At 38.3% G+C, this 20,922-nt stretch overlaps 1 protein-coding gene across 2 annotated transcripts in view; it reads right to left on the bottom strand.

Annotated features, from left to right (window-relative positions):
- The window catches only part of SGCD (sarcoglycan delta), a 909,403-nt gene that overhangs the window by 349,409 nt on the left and 539,072 nt on the right, over positions 1-20,922 (bottom strand). For both annotated transcript variants that reach the window (XM_055325395.1, XM_055325394.1), the window contains one exon: positions 7,529-7,717. In XM_055325395.1, coding sequence (XP_055181370.1) covers positions 7,529-7,717 — 189 coding nt within the window. The remainder of the gene's footprint in view (positions 1-7,528; positions 7,718-20,922) is intronic.

Below are 20,922 nucleotides of genomic sequence, written 5' to 3'. Positions count from 1 at the left end.
TGAAAAAAATAATAAGTGGCAAAAATCATGGATATTGTCCAAATAATAGGTTAACATTGTGGAGTCATTTGTTTATAATTAGAGCTCAAGTTTCTCAGTCTGACTTCTCAAGCCTGCCTATGACTTACATTCTTTTTGGCTTTATTAGTGTCAGCTTCCACATTTCTCCTGTCCCACCTGATTATTTTTCTCCTGGAGCCTGGGGTCTCAATATTGGTATCCCAGTGTCTGAGGCTTCCCAACCAAGTTTAACACACTACTTCCATTCCAGGCTACAATCATGGTGCTTTCTCTGCTTTAAACATAACTCAAAAGATTTTACTCATCCTTTAAGACTCAAACCTTCCAGTGCCGTCAAGCTTTAGCCGATTTCTTCTTTGGTGCTCCCTTAAAGTATTTGTCATTTTTAGAACAGATTAATATCATGCATGCATTTTTTTACTTCCTAGTAAAATATGATCTATTAAAGTACAGGATTGTCTTTATTATGATCTTCACTGTCCAAATAAAGCACAGTGTACTGCACAAATAGTGTGCTTAAGAAATACTGATTGAATAGAAGTAAATATACCCAATAAATTGTATAAATTTGTAAGAAGCCTGGTTCACAGCACTTTGCAGCAGTTACATTGATTAAAATCATCCTTGAAGATTTTCATTCTTATAAAGGAACAAAACACAGTAGGCTTCAATGTAAATAGGACACTGCAGAGCCATATTGCAGGATGGCTCCAATCATGGAACAGAATGAACTTTTGTCTTTTGTTTACCTACATTATAATATTCATGTCTCCTTAAAAAATAACATTTTGGCAGTTTTTCAGGTTGATGAATTTTAGCTAACGAATAAAAAGTGGTCACAAGAGTTGAGGCACCCAGGGTCAGAAGCATGATGCTTCAATGTGGAAGCTAAAGTGAATGCTGCTCACACACACAACATTCATTAACAGTGTTAAATGAAAAGTCTAACTAAAGCCAATAATACCATTTTCTTTCATTTGCTGAGCAAATCTGTATATTAACTAGGATGACATCTCTTGTTTCAATTCTGTTTCACACTCCATTATTACCCTTCTTTTCTCATATAATTAAAATGTAGCAGGTAGTTGATACACAGGGGGGAGTGTCTGTATTAAAAATACCTTCTCATAATCAAATTCAAGTACTCATCTCATTTATGATCTGTCTACTTTAATAAATGAACTAATAGTTCATTTTAAAAGCTATATAAAGCTGTATTAACCCATCTTTACACATTTTAATTTAAAGTGACAGGCTATTCATGATTTTTCCCCATTCATTTATTCAATAAACATTCTAAATACTATGTGCTAAGGAAGGTACATAAACTTGTGGATTCAAATATAAACAGTTTAAGGTTCTTGGAGCTCACAGCCTAGCAAGGGAAAGGGCCAAAAAAAATGTAGTACTGAATGTGCCCCCTCTGCATGACAACAGGTGCAGCAAAACACAGAAGATGGTGTCATCAGCTTAATCTGGGAAGACTTCAGAGAATAAATGAGAAGAAAGAGAAAAGTTTTAAAAAGGCAATGTTTATAGAAGATCAAATGTAGACATTATTTTCAAGTTTATTTCTCACCTAATGGGAGGGAAGGGTGGCCAGGCTGCTCAGAGACAAGGACTCCAATACTGTGACTTTGTCCTGCCAGCCCATGGCTGATGAGGCATCTTACCCAAGTCTCTTGGCATGCAAACAAGTCACAATGTGATGTGCAGCATGTGGGCTAATGAGGTTCTCCCCTGGGATTTCACCTGGGTAACAAGGTGGGAGCTGGAGAGGAAAGGTCATCATTGTAAAGGGAAGGTCAAGGGCAGATATTTGCAAAAAGTGGAAAACAAAGAATTAACACAGACTGTTAGTTGAAGAAAAGAGCAGAAAAAACCTGGCCTGCAAACAGAAGCAAATGTCCCAGGGCATGATGCCCATGTGGTTGAGGAAAGCCAGAAGGTGCATGTCCCCCAAGCAGCCTCAGTTCCTGCCAATGCTCTGGGTCCCTCTGCTGTGAGGTGCTCCCATGTACCCATGAGATTGCTCTCCCTGTCCCCAGGCACATGTATCCTCACTCCCCTCTACTTGAGTTAGTTTGACTGGGTCGTGATTCCTTGAGCCTTCTCCAAACAGATGGTATGCCAGTGCTCTGAGTTATGGGACACACTGTCCATTCTCTCTGGCTCTGACTGTTTTACAGTGTGTCCAATTTACAAGCATTAGAATGCCTTTCTCTGACCCTCAGTGGATCTTTACCTTACTTTAGGGTAAATAAATCATGTTTTAGACATTGCACTGAACAAATTCAATTTGTCTTCATGAAAAATAGCACTTAGAAAATGGGCAGCATAGTGCACTGATTAAGAGGCTAGGCTCTAGAGCCAGACTCTCTGTGACCTGATCACAGCTTCATTGTTCATTGGCGGCATGACCTTGGGCAAGTTATCTTACTTCTCCAAGCTTCCGTTTCTCTACCTGTAAAATATGGGCAATGGTGGTGCCTTCCTTATAGGGTTTTTATGAGGATTATATGGGGAAATCATTAAGTTCTGAGTTTTTATTAAACAAATAGATGTCCATTTCTTATGTAACCACAAATGGTTGGAATTTTATAATTTTAATGAATGGAGAAACAGAAGTTAGATTATCTCTTAAACAAGGTATAGAAAACTATCACTTACTGAGGACTTTTCATGTGACCTGTACTGACCAGGTACTGGACATCCAGTATCTCATGCATGTGATCTGCACAAAGGCAACTGACAATCGACAAGCACATATTGGAAGCCTACTGCGTACTGGCACTGAGTTAGAGCTACAAAGATAAATAGAGCATAATCCCTGTTCCTAAGAAGTATCTGGCATGGTTAGGGCAATAGAGTTGGGTCAGGCAACCTCACCATTCGTTTTGATTCCATCATCTGCAAAATGAGGGGATCTGATGAGGTGACTCCTAAGCTTCTCTTTTGTCTAACAATGAATGATTTCATACTCAACTATGCTAAGAGATCACGCCATCTACTGATAATTCCCAAACCTGTAAAATTTTATCACTTAATAACCACTTGTGCTAAATGATATTGTAGATGATCAATATGGAGTATTTAGAGAGGTCTTTGAGGCCACATTATTTGGACTGTGTTGCTAGAATGTGTTGGCAGGAGCAGCCGCCTTCCACAGAGTGAGATCACACATGGGGAAGGCAAAGACCAAAAGATAATACCATAGTGTTCCAACAGGAAGATACCTTATAGTTTTAAAGACACCTAGTTCAATGCATTCATTTTTATAATGAGTCTCAAAGAAAAAAGGTGATGTAGTTCATGGCCAGTTTCTGACATGATTCATGTTAGGACTATTTTTTGTTTGTTTGTTTGTTTGTTTGTTTGTTTTTGAGTAAGCTCAACACCCATCGTGGGCCTTGAACTACTTGCAACCTGGAGATCAAGAGTTGCACACTCCACTGACTGCACCAGCTAACACCTCACTCTGCCCCAATGCTAGGACTTTCTATGCTGCTCCACAATGTATCACAGTGACTAACAGACCAGATTCTAGAGACAGACTGCTTGGATTCAAATCTGTACTCTGCCACCTAAGAGCTATGTGATCACAAATCAAGTTATTGAGCTTCTCCCTTGCCTTATAAAGTTAGTACCATAATATTACCTACTTGCATAAGGATTAAGTTAGATAATACTTAAAATTTGGTGGCACAAAATAAGCCTTCAAAAAGTTATGATGGCGATGATGACAGCAAACACAAACATAACTTGCTACATGTCAAGCTCCACTCTAGTTTATATTCATCACTTCATGTACTCTTCACAATTCAATAAATAGGTAGGTATTTCTATTACTCCCAGGTAACCACAGAAAAGAGAGGCTGAGGAACTTGACAAATTAAGTAGCAGAAGCCAGATCTGTATCTACAGCATCCATCTCCAGAGTATGAACCCTTAAACACCACACTATGGTGTTCGGTGTCTCATGATTTTCTGTTGCCAGTATCATGTCTTCTATGGGTCAGAGGCTACCATAAATGCTCAACACAAATTAACGCACTGAATCTCCATGTCAACCTATGACACAGAAGTAATTATTAAGTTTATGTTAAATGTTTACATGAATACAAAATGGAGATCAAACAGAAAGCTGAGACAGTGGAGGGAGAGGGTCATCACATAGTGCAAAGAGAAATGACACGAGGACTGAATATCCTGAACAATCAGGCAACTACTCTATGCAGAAAATCTCAATGGCTATTTCAGATGGGAGAGACATTTGTGACCAGATGAGAGCCACAAAGACAGTGGCCATTGTGGCAGCTCTACAGTTTTGTTGAAGAGCCAGATCATTATAGCAATTGGGGAGAGGATTACACTGTAGTGAAAAGGGTTGAGTTTTGAAGTCAAACACTAGTTATTTTACTTATTAGCTGACTTTTCTGAGTGCTCTTTACTAAAATGGAGATAATGTCTAATTTATAAAGTTGTTGTGAAAATTAAATAAGTTGTATTTTAAGAGCCAAGCACAGTGACTCATAAAATCAACTAACAGAATAAACACTTAGCAAATAGTAATCCCCTTGAATAGCACAATGTGTGATTAACCAAGATAATCTGAATTATAGGTGTTCATAGTTTAGGGAGACCACATATTCCCCCATGTAGGGTAAAATTGAGAATAAAAGTATAATATTGCTCTCCTGCCTTATAACAGACACCAGAATATTCTGTGAAGAACACAGGAGAGTAAAATCATTTGTCTTTTGATTTACCTCTGGGACCAAGAAAGCTTGGTTGGATGTTTGTCCAGATTGCTCTAATGGAAGGGCTCTTCCAGCATATATCCTTGGGGATGGCACAGAATACAAATCTGACCACAAAGTAAAATTCTGGATATCCAGGCTTGGATAAATTGCCAAGTCCTCCCAAATACTTTTATATGACATCATTCACTTGGTTCATTATTACTCAGAGGGCTTGATTATACTGTGAACTTTCCCAAATTGAAAATTATTGAACATTCCAGATGTACAAAAAAAAATCACTCTTGTCTGTTGATATTTTAAAATCCCTGCATAAAATGCTTAACTGTTATCCCATTGATTTCCTTGCTCTTTCACCCAACATACTCCAATATAAAATTGGTTAATACCTTATTCTTTTTCAAGATCTTCACTGTCGGTAAATTACTATTTGTGGAATAGAATTATAATTCTAAAAGAATACATTTTATACTGTGATTGATGGAAAAATATGCTTTTAACTTGCAGGGAAAGATCAATTTTCTGACACTTCAGCTCTATTTGCTCAAATGCATTATGATTATAAAGCACCAATTATGGCTAATAATGGCATTATTCTCACCTCAGTAAGTACTTGGTTTGGTAAAGCTTTAAGAACTCTTAACTTTGGCGATCAATTTAGTTAACTACAGGAAATAGCCTATTTCAAATAGATTATTACCTTACTGTCATATTGCTCCCCAAGCTCACATATAATCAAAGTGAATTGTCACTCAATATACATTTACATATACCTCTCACTATTAAGCTTGCCAGATAAAACACACTCCTAGAAGTCATATTTGTATGATTTGTATGAACTCAAGATTTGAGTTCATATTCTCTATTATATTCACCTCCAATCTTTCAGGTTCTATAAATTAAACTTCACACCAGATTAGGTAAAAAATCATAGAAATAGCCCAAATAGAGCACTCGAAGGCACATGAATTCCAGCTAAGTTCCAAGGGAGAAAGTAATAAATTCTATTTTGCTTTTTGTACCCTACTATCCAACTCTCACCAGCCAGAACCTTGGAATGTTCTAGAATCTCTTCCAATCCCTCATCTCCTACATCTTCATTGAGGTATGCCAACATCATCTTTTAAATGTCTTTTTTATCTTTATTCCCCATTCTACTGCCCTAGTTTCAGTCTTTTCTCATTTAATACTGCAAAAAGCTTTACTACTTTATAAGTTCATGAAACATTAAAAAAAAAAAAAAACATCATAGGAGCACCTGGGTGGCTCATTCAGTTAAGTGGTCAGCTCTTGACTTCAGCTCAGGTCATGTCTCAGGGTCCTAGGATCCAGCCCCATGTAGGGCTCTGTGCTCAGCAGGGAGTCTGCTTACAGATTCACTCTCTCCCTCTCCCTCGGCCACTCACACAACTTGTGCATGTATGTGCTCTCTCTCTCAAATAAATAAATCAATCTTTAAAAAATAAACACATCAGATAACATGCACCTCAACAGATGGGAATTGTGGTCACTTGGACTTGAGAGCAGATGGAGTCTGTATACCTCTCAGGGCCATAAGCTCTTAAAAGATGCATTCTTCTCCAAGTTTGTCTGTGAAAAACAGGTAAAAAATTACTCTCCAGGCTGAGGAGGACAATAAGATAAAGATAAATGGAGCTACAAGAGGATCAACGGTTTTCCCAGGCAGCTATAGGAATACCAGGCAGATCGAGAAAAGCAGCCTAAGCAGAAAACACTGCCCCAGCAAAGGCAGACAAGTACAACTACACAGAGTGTGTTAAAGATAAAAATGAACTTTATAATCCGGAAAAGACAAAAATCCGCTATCCTACTGAGGACTTTCACATGAAAACTTTACAGTTAGTTGCATTACGGTCACATTTCTTTATCAAAAGGGATTTGTCTTTATTGCCAAGCTAATTATTTACTTTTGACATCACAATAAAGGAATCTCAGGGCAGCAGATTACTACCCATCATACATTCACTGAGAGTGAAGGTGCTTATATTGCCAGAATCTCTAAGAAATCTGGGGGGTAGGGGGGGAAACCTTGGGATAATATCAGAAATCCTATTTCCAGGATTTTCTTTTCATTTAAACTTTAACAAGTAAATGTGTAGAGTGCCCCTAACTACGAAAAGCAAGAATTTCTTCAAAGAAGCATAAACACAGGTTCTGAAAAAAAAAGGAGATGTGGCCACCCTCCTCTCATTTCTATCCTGCTCAGGCAGTGGTAAAGAAAATTGGCCTCCTAAAAATCAAGGAGAATCTCAGTTGACCACAGTAATTAGTTACCAGGCATATATAGACACAGTTAAAACTCTTAGATAATCCACAAAACTTCATTCTACTCAGATACTGCTACCCTCTACCTCACAAACCCTTTCACAATCACTACCAAAATTTGGGTAAACTTGGTACTTTGATTTTGGCCCCTATGTCTTCCTGCATAATATACTCCAAGGGCTTAAAGACTATAGGATACAGAAACCTGGTTATCAAAACGGAGGGAAAGCATACAAGAGACTGGAAAAGAAGGAAATGCCTCTAAACTGGATACCCAGCTACTGAGGAGTAAAGATTAGACAGAGGAAGATCTCCACAAGGAACCGAACAGAAATATTTTTTAACCAAATGCCAGGCTGCAAGAGATTTTTAAACCGACTACCACCACTTTTCCCATTCCTTTTTGCTCCATGCTTTCCCTTCCCCCAAGAAGAGCCAAAGAAACGTGTCTTTTTACTTACAATTGTGAAGTTCATGACTTTGAGAATCCAGATGGTCATGGCCAAGTTCACCAGTATTAAGATCATCAGGAGTAGGACAAAGAAATACAGGCATCTTTTCCGCCAGCCATAAATGCCCACCTTGTATACCTGTGGCCCCTCAGAGCTGGGCATGGTGCTCCGGTGGTGTGTGTACTGTTCCTGAGGCATCTGAAATAAATGAGGTGAGAGAGAAGCACTCACATTAAACTGCTGAGAGGGGAGAAAAAAAAAAAAGAAGAAGAAAAAAAATCAACTGATGAAGAGATATGGCTGGCTGCTGTCTGTACGTTTCCACCCTCCTGACAACTCCAAAAATCTGTTTCCTCTGGACAAAAGTGGCTCCTCTGGACGCTGCATGAGTCCTCTCATTTTACACAGCTATCTCTCGTGATGCGTACTGAGACATCCACAGGCACACATACCATGGGAGGAACAGGACTCCTAGGAAGCCATTTTCCAAATAACTCTTAGAGTTCCAACATCTTTGTGAGGGAGACAAACTAAATCACCTACCCAACTACTAAGGGTAAGATTTAGATTTTGAGAAAATAAATAAACCCCAGCAGTTTAACGTGATGGTATGATAAATACTATTCAGACAATTTATTTTGGGGGGTAAAATGATCTCAAATGCAATCATTCTGTTCTGCCAAAAAATCAGAGGAGGAAGTAATAACTCTGATCTTCCCCCCTATTTCAGAATTGAAAGGGACGTTGATGGACACAGATTAAGCCTCACTGGATTTAGGAGTCTTCAAATGGTAGCTTATGCTTAAATGTCTCCCATGACAGAAACCTCATTATGTGTTGGCTTAGTCCTTAGGTATTATACAGTTCCAATTGTAGTCAATCAACTTATTTACTTACTTGTTATTTTTATTTTGTTATTTTATTTTTTAAGAATTTATTTATTCATTAGAGACACACAGAGAGAGGCAGAGACATCGGCAGAGGGAGGAGAAGCAGGCTCCATGCAGGGAGCCCTATGTGGGACTCAATCCTAGGACCCCCGGGTCATGCCCTGAGCCAAAGGGACATGCGTAACCACTGAACCACCCAGGTGTCTCTTTATTTATTATGTTTAATCAACTCATTTATTTAATAAACATAAAGGAGGCTCAAAGTCAAGGAAAATGTGAATATGCCTTCCCGGAGCTCGCAGGCTAATGGGAGGAATGAACTCATTAAACAGTGATTATAGTACAATGAGATAAGTTAGAAAAATATTTGTCAATATTAAGTAATATACTAATCCCCTTTAAAGTAAGAAAGCATTCCCTAATCCCTGTTGTTGACACAAATGATCTTTATACTAGCACTACTAATTGGATATCAACACAAATCTCAGTAAACTTATCACTTCTATAAAATTCTAAAACCAAAACAAATTTTAAAATTAAATACAAACAAAGCTACTAATGTGTATCATTCAAAATGGACAATAACGGTCTACTGCAAAGGATGAGGATTTCCTAAAACTAAGTGGCATAACGTGGTACTCAGGGCTTAGCACAGCATCTAGGGGTGAGTAGATCATCCCTACTCTGTCATGAGACACATGACAACACAGCCCCTTCTACTTTACTCTATGCAAATACGTGCAACCTTTGAGATCTTTACTTCATTTGGCCCTCTCATAAGCATACTGCATTTCCTAAGAATAAAGATTACATTTATTTATTTTCATCTTTGTCAATAACAATTAATTTGTGGGGTACCTGGGTAGCTCAGTCATGTAAGCCTCTAACTCTTGGTTTTGGCTCAGGTCCCAATCTCACTGTCCTGAGATCGAGTTCCATAGGAAGCTCTGCGCTCAGCAAGGAGTTGGCTTCAAATTCTCTCTTTCCTCTTCCTCCTTCCTGCTTGCTCTCTCTCTCAAATAAATAAAATCTTTTAAAAAATAGCAATTAAATTTGTTACATGTGGTGCCAAAGTGACCATGATGATAAACAAAATATGAGTCCTAAAATCACATCTTTGGCTATAAGGTCATCTTCCAGATGGGTTGGAATATGATTATTTTAGTTTTTAGATAATTATTAAAATGGATGCAAAAAATCTAAAAATCCCCTTGAGAACTCAAGGCCTTTGGACATAAGTGGAATTCCATTGAAAATCCCAACAAATTCTTTTTTATGGTCAGTGGGAATGCTGTGAAGTTCTACATGACATATGTTTTGTTCTGGATACTACCCTAGTACCATAATCAAGTCTTCACGTGAGTATTTATTTGAATATACATGTATGGCATGAATGAGTAAAAACCAAATACACAGATGATGAATGAATGAATGATTTTCTGTCTACTATAAAAGCTTCTTCTGTATGGGGGTGTATGGAGGTGTAAGCCAAACACCACATGAGAATTCATTTTTAGTATCCTTGCACATTTTCACTTTAGGCTCCCCAAGTACTGGGTTCCCAAGTAAGCACTGAACTTCATGCTACAAGAGGACCTCCATTTCATAACTCAGCTTCTTAGAATATTGTAGATCAGGCCTGGGCTGTAACAACATGGAAACACAACAAAGTCTTCGCTCACTGGCTTTTTTTTAATACATCAAGATCAATTGGAAGGGGGAAAAAGGGGTCTTATAAGTTGGACGGAAATTAGGCCTTTCTTTTCCATATAAAACATATTCTGTAAGTTAAAGAAATGAGTATGGAATTTTAAAATCCTATCTGTAAGGTCCCTTAATCCCAATGAACTAATTTTATGAATGAGCTGATATAAGACTAGAGTTGACCCTCTTGTGCATGGACACAGGGCCTGTGTGGTAGGGCAAGGGCAAGAATAACAGTATTGGACTCTTGCAGGGATGATGAACAATGAGAAATTCTTCACCAATGAGGGTGTAGACCCTCGAGATGTCGCCCACCCCCCCCCACAATAACATGGTGCTCTTTCTTTGACATTTGCCCCAACCAATATGGGAATTACATAATTTAGCTATAAAGAGGAAATGACATGTTCAATAAACACTTATAAAGAGACAAGGGATATGGATATCAAACTTGTCATTTTTTTTTTATAAAGATTGTTAGACCTTGACAGAATGCAATGATCGTGTCTCTATTAGGGTTTCTCAATCCCAGGTGTGCATCAAAGACAGCTGTGGAGATTTTAAAAACCTGTATGCTCAGGTTGATTCAGTAATAATCACAAAAGTAGAATCCAGGCATCAGCATTTTTGAAGGATCCCATGTAATCTTAAAGTATAGACAAGGTTGCACACCACTGGTCCAGAATAATATCTCTCAACCCTGACTATGCATCAGGCTCCAAAGTAAACTTCTGATAAATACAAATTCTAAACTTCTGATAAATACAAATTCTGAGCTCTACCATGGAATCAGAATTGCTTAAAAAAAAAAATCCCTACATATTCCAAGCATTTGGGTCTACTCCTCTTAAAAAAAGGGGGGGGGGCTTTGGTAATTTTTTTTAATAGTATGACCATTTCAATACAAAAGGCTTGAAACAAATTCTAGAATACTCAACAGCCAAAAAGTAGAGCTTCTCTGAGGGCTTGGAAGAACACTTGGACTCCTAGGAACCACAGATTTTGTTTACTGTGTTAAATGACAAATTTAAGTACTCAAAGACAGGAAGCATAAGCAAGTCTCTTTCAAGGCACACAACAAATTAAAAGCTGAGTGAAAATTAGAATTCAGATCCCTCATGCATGGTGTAGTAGCCTACTCTGTATGTCATAAGGGCTCTTGCATCACCACCACAGCACCTACCTGATTTAATGAGCCACATACAACAAAATCCTCCAGTTTACAGCTCAGAAGAGAAGGAAAAAAAGAACAGGGAAGGGAGCGAGTAATTTCATACAAATGGTTACAACAGGAAGCTATGCCAACTAAACATAAGGAAATGGATATGTCTGTTAATAATGCACAGAAAAGGAAAATTTAGACATGCTGACAACATTAATTTTTCTAGGCAAAACTGAAACATGTTGAGATAATAAAAACCTCAGAAGAAAGATAATCTCCAACCTGTGTTTCTTTTTGATCCTCCCCAGCAGAAAACCCTCTGAGCAATGAAGTTGAAGTTTTAAGTTCTCTATTTGGTCAGGCCTCTTTCATGACTCTGGGAGGCACTCTAGTAATGCATTAACAGTATCATCCATTTTTATAAAATTGGCTAAAAGACATTTTAATTACAACTAGTTAAGACCTTGTATTTTTCAAACTCCCCTTTTGTTGGGTGGCTTTGGAGGATTTACATTAATTTTGGAGGTCTAACTAACAGGAAGGTAAACTGGGGGTTTCTATGGTTTGGTTGCAGTAGTATTTATATCATATGCAGACAATTCCCTGTAGAGGTACATTATTTCTAGTCCTCCTAGTGTAGGAATCTCTTCTATCCTTTGTGTGAACTCACCAAGCAGAGTGTCATGAAGGTACAGGACCTAAGCACACAGTGTGATATAAACGTGTCGTACGATGGCCAGCACCAGAAATATATGGGTAGTGCAAAAGCCAGAATGTAGTTGGATTTTTTTCAATCATCAGATATGTAAAGTTTCAAGTAAGATTCAATTCTGACACCTAGTCAAAACATAGATTCTCTCCTGAAAAGAGTATATTCAATTCAGCATATAAAATGATAAATGCTCCACAGTTTTTTTTTTATGGGAATCATGGAAAACAGAATTGGAATTTTTATGTTTGCAGGCTATGTACACTATGTGTTTATATTCTGTGTGTGTGTGTGTGTGTAAAGTTGCATGCTTTACACATCACAACCAGCAATAATAAAAAATTCAGTTCTGTTGAAATTGCCATAAGAGACAACAATCTTTCTATTGTCTATACCAGAAAGTGATAGTGCCAAACAGCTGTCATATAAAGAGGTAATCAAAGGCTATGCAACTAAAAAGTGTAGAAAAAGTATGTCACTCAATTAATCACAATATTATTTTTCTAGATTTTATGATTGGCCTTTTAAAAATTAATAATCTAATTTCCTTTCTCATTATATTTCATGTTTTTAATTTGTATTTCTCATTGTTTAGGTCTCCCCCTCCTTAAACAGCCCAACAAATTGTTTAGGCTTCAGGCCTCACAAAACCTGGATCCTCCTCTAGTCCCTCCCATAAAGGACCTCCTGGCATATACAGCAAGACCTCAGTATAACACCATGATGAGACACCATCACTTGGCTGAGCAGAGTGGACAGCATCGTTATCTGTCTTTCACTGGGAGTAATTTTTGGACTTTTGAGCAGATAAGAACACTATGCGGAAATTGATTCAATGAACATTCCTAGGGCCCACACCAAGAAATTCTAAGTCTACAGTTCATCCCAGGAATCTGTTTTTAACAAGCACCAAAACTGATTTGGATCTCTGTGGCCCAGAGACCATGCTTTGAGTACATGAATTTAGATCTAACAGATACATTCCTGGCCCAATCTTTGCCTCTACTTGCATTGTTTCTCATGAGATCACCCATTGTCCTCCCATATGTGTGTGTGTATTATATAAGAATATGGAAACATATATATGTAATAAATACACACACAAGTACATTTTTAAAAAAATCTCTGCCATCCTTCACATTTTCACTGTGTTCCTACCCTGGAGTTTTCATTTCCACTGTCCTCCTTCAGCAGTATATTGAATATTATGCCTTTTGCAATCTTTGGTGTCTTGGTTCTTGGTTTTTAATGCAGAGATGTTTTCTGCCATGAAAAAGAAATCTCAGCTTACCTGCATCTGTTGGCATGCACTAGGCATGTGAATTTTACAAAGGAGTCCCTCTATATCCCAAAACACTCTCTTCTTGGGAATCATAAGACTAATACTTTCCACCAGTCTTTGGGAACTTCTTTACATTGTTATACAACATATTTTACAGTAAGACATGTCATTTCTCTGAATATATCCTAAACACTTTTAAGTATTTAAAAGTTCTTTAAAATACAGTAGCACTTAAACCACAGTGTATTTATGTGTATAATTACATGAAATTATATGTGTGCATAGATACACATAGATTTGATGAATGAACAAAAATAAAGCCAAGACCAAGTAACAAAACACATCCTCCAATGTCAAAAAGCTATAAGGTCACAAGGAAAGAATAAAAATTTACACAACTTGGCTCCCTTTCCGAATGCACAGGAAATTATACTGATGTAAAGTAGGCTTAAATCCAAAGCATTATTCAACTCCTTCATGGGGCTATTTTCAGTGTTTACCTGTTTATAAAACAAACAAATAGCTACTAGACAATCCTGTATTGCCCCAGTTCTTACATTTCATCAGTTGACATAAGGATGATGGAAGGTCCTGGGGCAGAAATTCACATAGCTGGCATACTGTGTGAGGCAGAGTGCATATTCCAGGCTAATACTGCTATAAGCCCTTGCTTTGTCTATATTCAGTATTTTATTTCAGCAGGTTTCTTCTTCAGGAAAAGAACATGTGTTTTCCTATTCTCCCCCCAAATAAAAGAGTTACCTAGAGAATAGTTACAAAATCTGCATTATCAATTTGTTACAGAAGAACACATTATGTTTTGAGAGATGATTAAAAAATAATCAGCAAACTTTCTAAAGACACATATAATGCCATCAAGTTTCCTGATGATTTTTCTCTTGGACCTATAAAATTTTATGGGCCATGATCTGCTCTACTAGTAAGGTAGAGTTACGAACAAGGAGGCGTTGATGTGCATTTTACTAATACTTGCTAGACTTTTCAGCCCACTAGGCTTTACAAATCTCTTGTTCCATAAGAGCATTTAAGGGAGTGCCAATGAGTGCAATTCTCTGTAAAGTTACAGAGGAGGGCACAGGTCTAGCCTTTAAGGAAATCCCCAATCGCAATCTATTTTTTTCAGTCAAGGAAAAAAATATTTTTAATGACCTATTATGGGGATCCCTGGGTGGCGCAGCGGTTTGGCGCCTGCCTTTGGCCCAGGGTGCGATCCTGGAGACCCGGGATCGAATCCCACATCGGGCTCCCGGTGCATGGAGCCTGCTTCTCCCTCTGCCTGTGTCTCTGCCTCTCTCTCTCTCTCTCTCTCTCTCTCTCTCTCTCTCTCTCTGTGTGTGTGTGTGTGTGACTATCATAAATAAATAAAAATTAAAAAAAAAGTTAAAAAAAATGACCTATTATGTGCCAAGTACCACAGCAGAGTCTAGAGATATGTCGGGCTTCAAAAGAATGAGTAGGATTGGGTTTCTGGTTTCTTCAAGCTTGTACTTTCATGGGAGAGATGGACCGTACTCAAGTAAATCAATTAAGCCATTATAACTAAGTGAGGTGCTAAGAAGGAAATGAAGAGGATTTCATGGTTGAGAATGGAGGGGACTCATTCTGGCCGTGGGAGGCCATTCCGACAAAGTGACAATTAAGGTGGGAGCCAGAGGTTGAACGGGTTTTTCGGCAGAGGGCACAGCAAACATTCTGGCCTCAAAGACCTGCTTAAATTAATCAGGGTGGTTGGCAAGGCTGGCACTGAGTGAGCTTAGAGGACAGAGTAAGGGACCAGTTTGCAGAGAGAGTTAGTGGCCTACCTGTACCGTCCATATCTTATAAGTTATAATAAGGAGTGATGAATAAAAATGGCCTGACTTATAAATCTATCATCTTCTCCCAAAATAAGACAAATAATACAAATCAAAAGAGCAAGGGATTGTGGATAATGACGCTGCATGTTAATATTTCCAGTACATTTATAAGTAAACATGAATCACATCTCTGTAGATGATTATAACCAGTTTATGTAAAATAACAGGCATCCATTCCCATACCACTGTATCACAGTATCTGGATCCCAGACTGCAGGATCACAGTCATTTCGGATTATTTTGGCACGTAAGTGGTTTTCCATTAGCTGTGTTAATTTTGAAGTCTCTGATTTAAAACTATCTGCTTTCCAGGGTTGTTTTCATTCAGCCATCCATATGACACATTAGTCTTGGTTTGTTAATATTTGGCACGATTTAAAAAAAATATTTGGCACGATTTAGACAATTGTAACAAACTCGTTACTTTTAGTTGTGATATAACAATCAACACTTCTTTTCTTGTAAAATTCATCCAGAAGAGCAAGGGCTTGTTCATGTGAAATGGTCTAAGAATGGTATCTTTTTTTTTTAAAAAAAAAAGCACATATGTGGATTACTTTAAAAGTGTGGTATTCCATATTTTAGTTTTCTAAGAATTGGAGTGAGCGTTGAACAATTTTTACTGAAAAAAATTAGACTAGTGCATGCATTTTTTTTTAAAGCCTAAGAGTATATAGTCAGGAAAAATTAAAGACTTTTTATTTGAGGGAGACTGAGTGTGTGTGCACGAGAGGGAGGAGGGACTGAAGCAGAGGAAGATACAGAATCTCAAGCAGACTCCATGTTGACAGTGGGGTCCAGTGAGGGCTCAATCTCACAACTCTGAGTTCGTGACCTGAGCCAAAACCAAGAGTCGGACACTTAACTGACTGAGCCACCCAGTTGCCCCGCAAGGTTTTTCATTTGCACTTTTAGCTTCTCTCTGCAGAATCAATTACCAGTTTTTAAAAATCTTTATAGAAATGTTCAATACTAAGGCTTAATTCAATATGTACATTCAACATATACACATTTAAATTTTTCTTTTTTACCCAAAGAAGGGCATATTTACTGCTTGTGGTTATTCTCAGTGCACTTAATATAGCTAAGCGATAGTCTCATGAAAATATACAGACATTTGTTTTATTTTTAAGTTCAAACAGTTTTAAATTATAGGGATGTATGATATTTAACTTAGCCAATTCCCTAGTTGTTAACATTGATTGAGGTTGTTTCCCATAATTTTTTGTAACCAGGGCTTATTTTAACAAATACTTATCAGATACTATCATGTATGACACAAGATACTAGCAGTGAAAAGATGCTCTGTTTCTTGGACCTTCCAGTCTAATGGGAGAAACAATAAACAGAAAAACAAACAAATATGGAATTTTAAACTCAGCCTTGGGAAGAAGTCTCAGGAAAGGAAAAAAAAGGAAAGCAGGAAAAGGGGACGAACCATGAGTGAGAGGCTCCTGTTTCTTAGATGGTCAGGGAAAACCATTTTAGTGGAGAGATTTGTGGCCAGGGGGCAGGGGCAGAGCATCAACAAGTAAGAAAGTAAATTATAAAGACATCTAGGGGAAGCACTATAGTCAGAGGAAACAATATAAGCAAGTGCAAAGGCCCTGAGGTGGGATTTCACTGTGGAAGGTTGAAGGACAAAGTGGCTAGACCAGAGCAAAGAAAGGGGAAAGTGTTTGAAAATCAGCTTAGGTGTACAGGCAGAAGGAGTGCACACTGGGTCTTACAAACCACAATCAAAACCTGAAAAAAGGATACAGATTGTAATGGTAAACTATCAGAGAACTGAAGAATCAGAGGAAGAGGATCTGATCTTCACTTCACATCATTTCAGCAGATCTGTAAGCAACAGACTGCTGGGACAAGAATGCAGGTGGAGAAATCAGCCTCCTGTGACTACTGCTATCACCTCGGGTTGGGGGACAGGAGCCCAAACCAGGGCAGTGGTGTAAGAGAAATACAGTATTTGGAAAGTAGAGCTAATGGGACTTACCCAAAGTTCCTTGGCGTGTTAAAGACAGCAAGAATTTGAACCCGGAATGTCTAGCTTAAATACCAATTCTCTTACTTCTTATGTTAAATGCTTCAACATCCATGTGTATATGTGCTCAGAACAGCATGATGACTCATTCAAAACATGTTTTGGTAACAGTGTGAGCTCGAATTTCTCAATACAAATATTAATTTTAAGACAATTTATCAATACTACAAATCCTATAGCAACTACTATATTTCAGGCAGGGTACATGTTCCCTAAGTACAGGCAGTTTTCCCAGGTAATAAGCCATCTTTGATAGGTCTATGAAACCCACAAAATTTTACAGCATCATAAAAAAAAGAGCTACAACAAATTAGGCACATCCTTTTATAGCGATTCGACAGTTGCATAAAATTAGCATTGATCCAGATCTTCCTTGACAATTGTATTTGGTAAGGATCTTTAGCTGTGCTCTCTAATATTTGCAATGAAATCTGTGGTCTGAAAGGAAATGTTCATCTCATTTATAGTCATGTAATTTTTTTTCTAAAATCAAGGTGTCCAGAAACAAAGATGCTAAAAATAATAATGAAGTTATTATGTACTTAGCTAAGTACCTTACATGCCTCCACATATGTATATAGCTATGTTTATTGAGCTATAACTTAGTTCCAGGGAAATACACAGATGTTAACTACCGAGCTCTGATTTTACAAAAATCTGTACATCTGTGTAAACGCTATTCAATCAAAATGGGAAATGTTTTCATAATCCTAGAAAGTTCCCTCTTGGCCTTCCTAATTAATCCCCATCCCCAGAGGCAGTGACTATTGTGATTTCCATCACATTTAAAATTTTAAATCCCATGTACAGTTCTATGATGTGATTACTCCAAGGAATATCTGACTCTGAAACCTGTGCTCTATGCATGCTGTCCTACTGCATTTTTGCTAATACCTACCCATCTCAACTGTGCCCTCTAAGAGAATCAGGTCATAATGCCTTACTTTCTTTCCTATTCATCTAGAATGGTACTTTATGTACCACCTTTAAAAGAACTGGGGGAAAAAAAACACAGTCTTTCAAATAATTTTCTATCTTCTGTGGTTCAGACAAGAAATCCTACAGAAAAGACTGTTATTGTAAACACCAGATTGGGGTTAGTGAATAGTGGACACAAGCCCTCTCAAAGGAACAGGAACTGTTCAGATTGTACTAACTGCCATGCCCTGGGAAACGAGACAAAGGGTGCCCTTTGTTAGCACCTTCTAGGTTATCTAGATTTGTACATAATATCTCAAAATGTCAAATGCTTTGTAATTAATTAAAAAAAGAAAAATATACGTTCCACTCTGTGACCCAAATGTGCCTTTAGGTCAGCCCTCAGACTTCTAGTTTGTGATCTGCAGTTTATATCCTCAGCCTAGGAAACACCAGGTGTAGCTTTGTCCACAACAGCAGTGATGCCACAGATCTCTGGAGTTCAGGTTCAACCTTCAGAGTTAATATCTGTCACTACAGGGTCCAAGTTAGGAGCTGACTCTGGTTTGTCCCTGGCATTTCTGACCACCAAAGGAAGCAAATGACCTGGGTCTGAACTGAACCAACAAACAGAGAAGAAACTTTCTCAATAGAAAAACTGGCAACAGGAAGATAGGATGAAATTTAAAAGAGAGAGAAGGGAGAGCGTGCTAGAAAGAGTACAGGACAAGAGAGATGATGGCAGACAACCCCAGGTATGAGCATGAAGAAAAGCAGCACAGTATGGCACTGCTCCTCAGATATTTAAGCGATCCTCTCACCAAATATGCCATGCCCAGGACCATGACCCTAACCAGAGTTAGGACAATGGGGTGGTGTTGAATGCTTGCTCAGACAAAAGAGCCAACAATTGATATTTATTTACTCAGAGCTCCAGAAAAACAGCTTCAGTGGCTAAAGACTTCAACCTCAGCAAGTGGCTAACGGCAGGGTTTCCAGGAATTCAGAAATATGTTATTTGGAAGTCAGGGTGCTCATGAATGAGTCTGATGCTATCATCTAGCAAAGGTAAGTGGTCTGAACAAGTAGGGAGTTTCTAATCCCCGGCAATATAGTTTTTATCGGGAAACTCTGCTTGTGTTAATAGGTGCCACTGCATTATCGGTCAAAAAAGAAGAATAAAGCCATAGCTTCCACATCCACCTGCACACCCAGAACTCCATTAGGACAACTACCAGCAAAGATTTCTGAGCAAACCAATCTCACAGGATTTATACACTTGGTGAACTTTAGTGACATGTTCCTCCCTGAGTCCTGCTAACCTCTCTGACAGCAGGCCAGGGGCCACAGATTACATGGTTTCCTTTATATAAGGCGATTCACACTTGGCAACAGAAATGTGAAACAATAATGAAGACGATCACCTTTCTGTGTGGCACCAAAGGTGAAAGAAAGAGGAGAGTAGAATCTTTCGAGAAATCCAGGCAATACAAAAAAAGTAACTTGGATCAATCAACATAAAACATTCTCCCCTCTGCTGATTATGCCCATACTTCTTTTCATTTGCCCCTTTCATTCTTTGCCACTTTATCTCATGCTCTCTCAGTTAATATTAAATATGTGTGTGTGTGTTCCCTTCTGCTATAAGATCTGCCCACCTTTCATTCTTCTTTCCTACTGTACTGCTTCTCCCATAAAATCACTCTCTCCCCCTTTGGTTAATAGATGTTCGGTACTCTGTTCACGGAATATGCACTTGGCAGATGAGTGGAACGGAGTCCAGGGAATCATATTTTTGTCAGGAGGAAGTTAACTGGAATGTATTCAAGAAGGATAAAGATAACAGCACAGGAAAAGATGAAGGACAGATGAAATAATTCAAGATGCCCAGCCTTGAGAAAGGGAGAGAAAAACATTCATAAGAAAATGGGAGAACTTTAGAATTACAAAAATTATACATTCTGAGAAACAGAGAACACTCTAGAGGCATCTGATCCCATTTTACAGGTGGTCAAACCGAGATCCAGTCATTAGTGAAGCCAGGACTTATCCCAGGCTTTCTGACCACCTCTATGTCTCTTCTCTTTCTTTACCACGCTTCTGTACCAAGTATCATCACCAACTTCAAATGTGGCTCCAGAGACCGTGACATTGGCCACAAATTACAAAGTATAGGAATCCAATTTGGCTCAGTTTGAGGACACCTGAGGTGGGAAACAACTCCCCAGCTGCCTCGCAGTGTAGTGAGGTTCTCCGTCACTGGAGGCACTGCCATCACCTCTGGCTGACACCTGTCTGCAACGCTATACATGGCATCCCTGCAGTGGATACTGATTTAGCCGTGGTGGGGGGAAACAAATTCAGCTCTCTGCACCAGTGTCTGGCTTCAAAATAATCACTCAGAGAGCTTTTAAAAATATAGAGGCTCTCCAACTCTAGTTTCTGAAATTCTGATTTAGGAGGTTTTGAGAAACCATGGAAGCTGATGATTTCTGAGGAATCTTCTAATACTAAGATTCCATTATAATTTTACTTTCCCTTTTTTTGGAAGCAGGTTTCCAAAGTATTCCTTAAGCTATCATTGCTGAGACAATGCATGTATCATGTAGTCTACACCAGACTTATGGTCAAGGGACAAGAAACATTACCATTGTCTCAGAGTGCCTGTGCCCCTTAGGCCATCCTTTGATCTCAGTGTTCACTTTTCTTATCTCAGTGTTCCCTCCTTTAAAGTGGAAGAAATGGATTATTAGAACAGTGTTTTTCAAATGCATTTGTTCTTTTTTTTTTTTTTTTTAAACATTTGTGGCCAAAACT

The sequence above is a fragment of the Nyctereutes procyonoides genome, unplaced genomic scaffold (genome assembly GCF_905146905.1).
Source record: "Nyctereutes procyonoides isolate TBG_1078 unplaced genomic scaffold, NYPRO_anot_genome, whole genome shotgun sequence".
Lineage (NCBI taxonomy): Eukaryota > Metazoa > Chordata > Mammalia > Carnivora > Canidae > Nyctereutes > Nyctereutes procyonoides.
The sequence above is the reverse complement of the archived record's forward strand: the minus strand, read 5'-3'. Positions and strand labels throughout refer to the sequence as shown.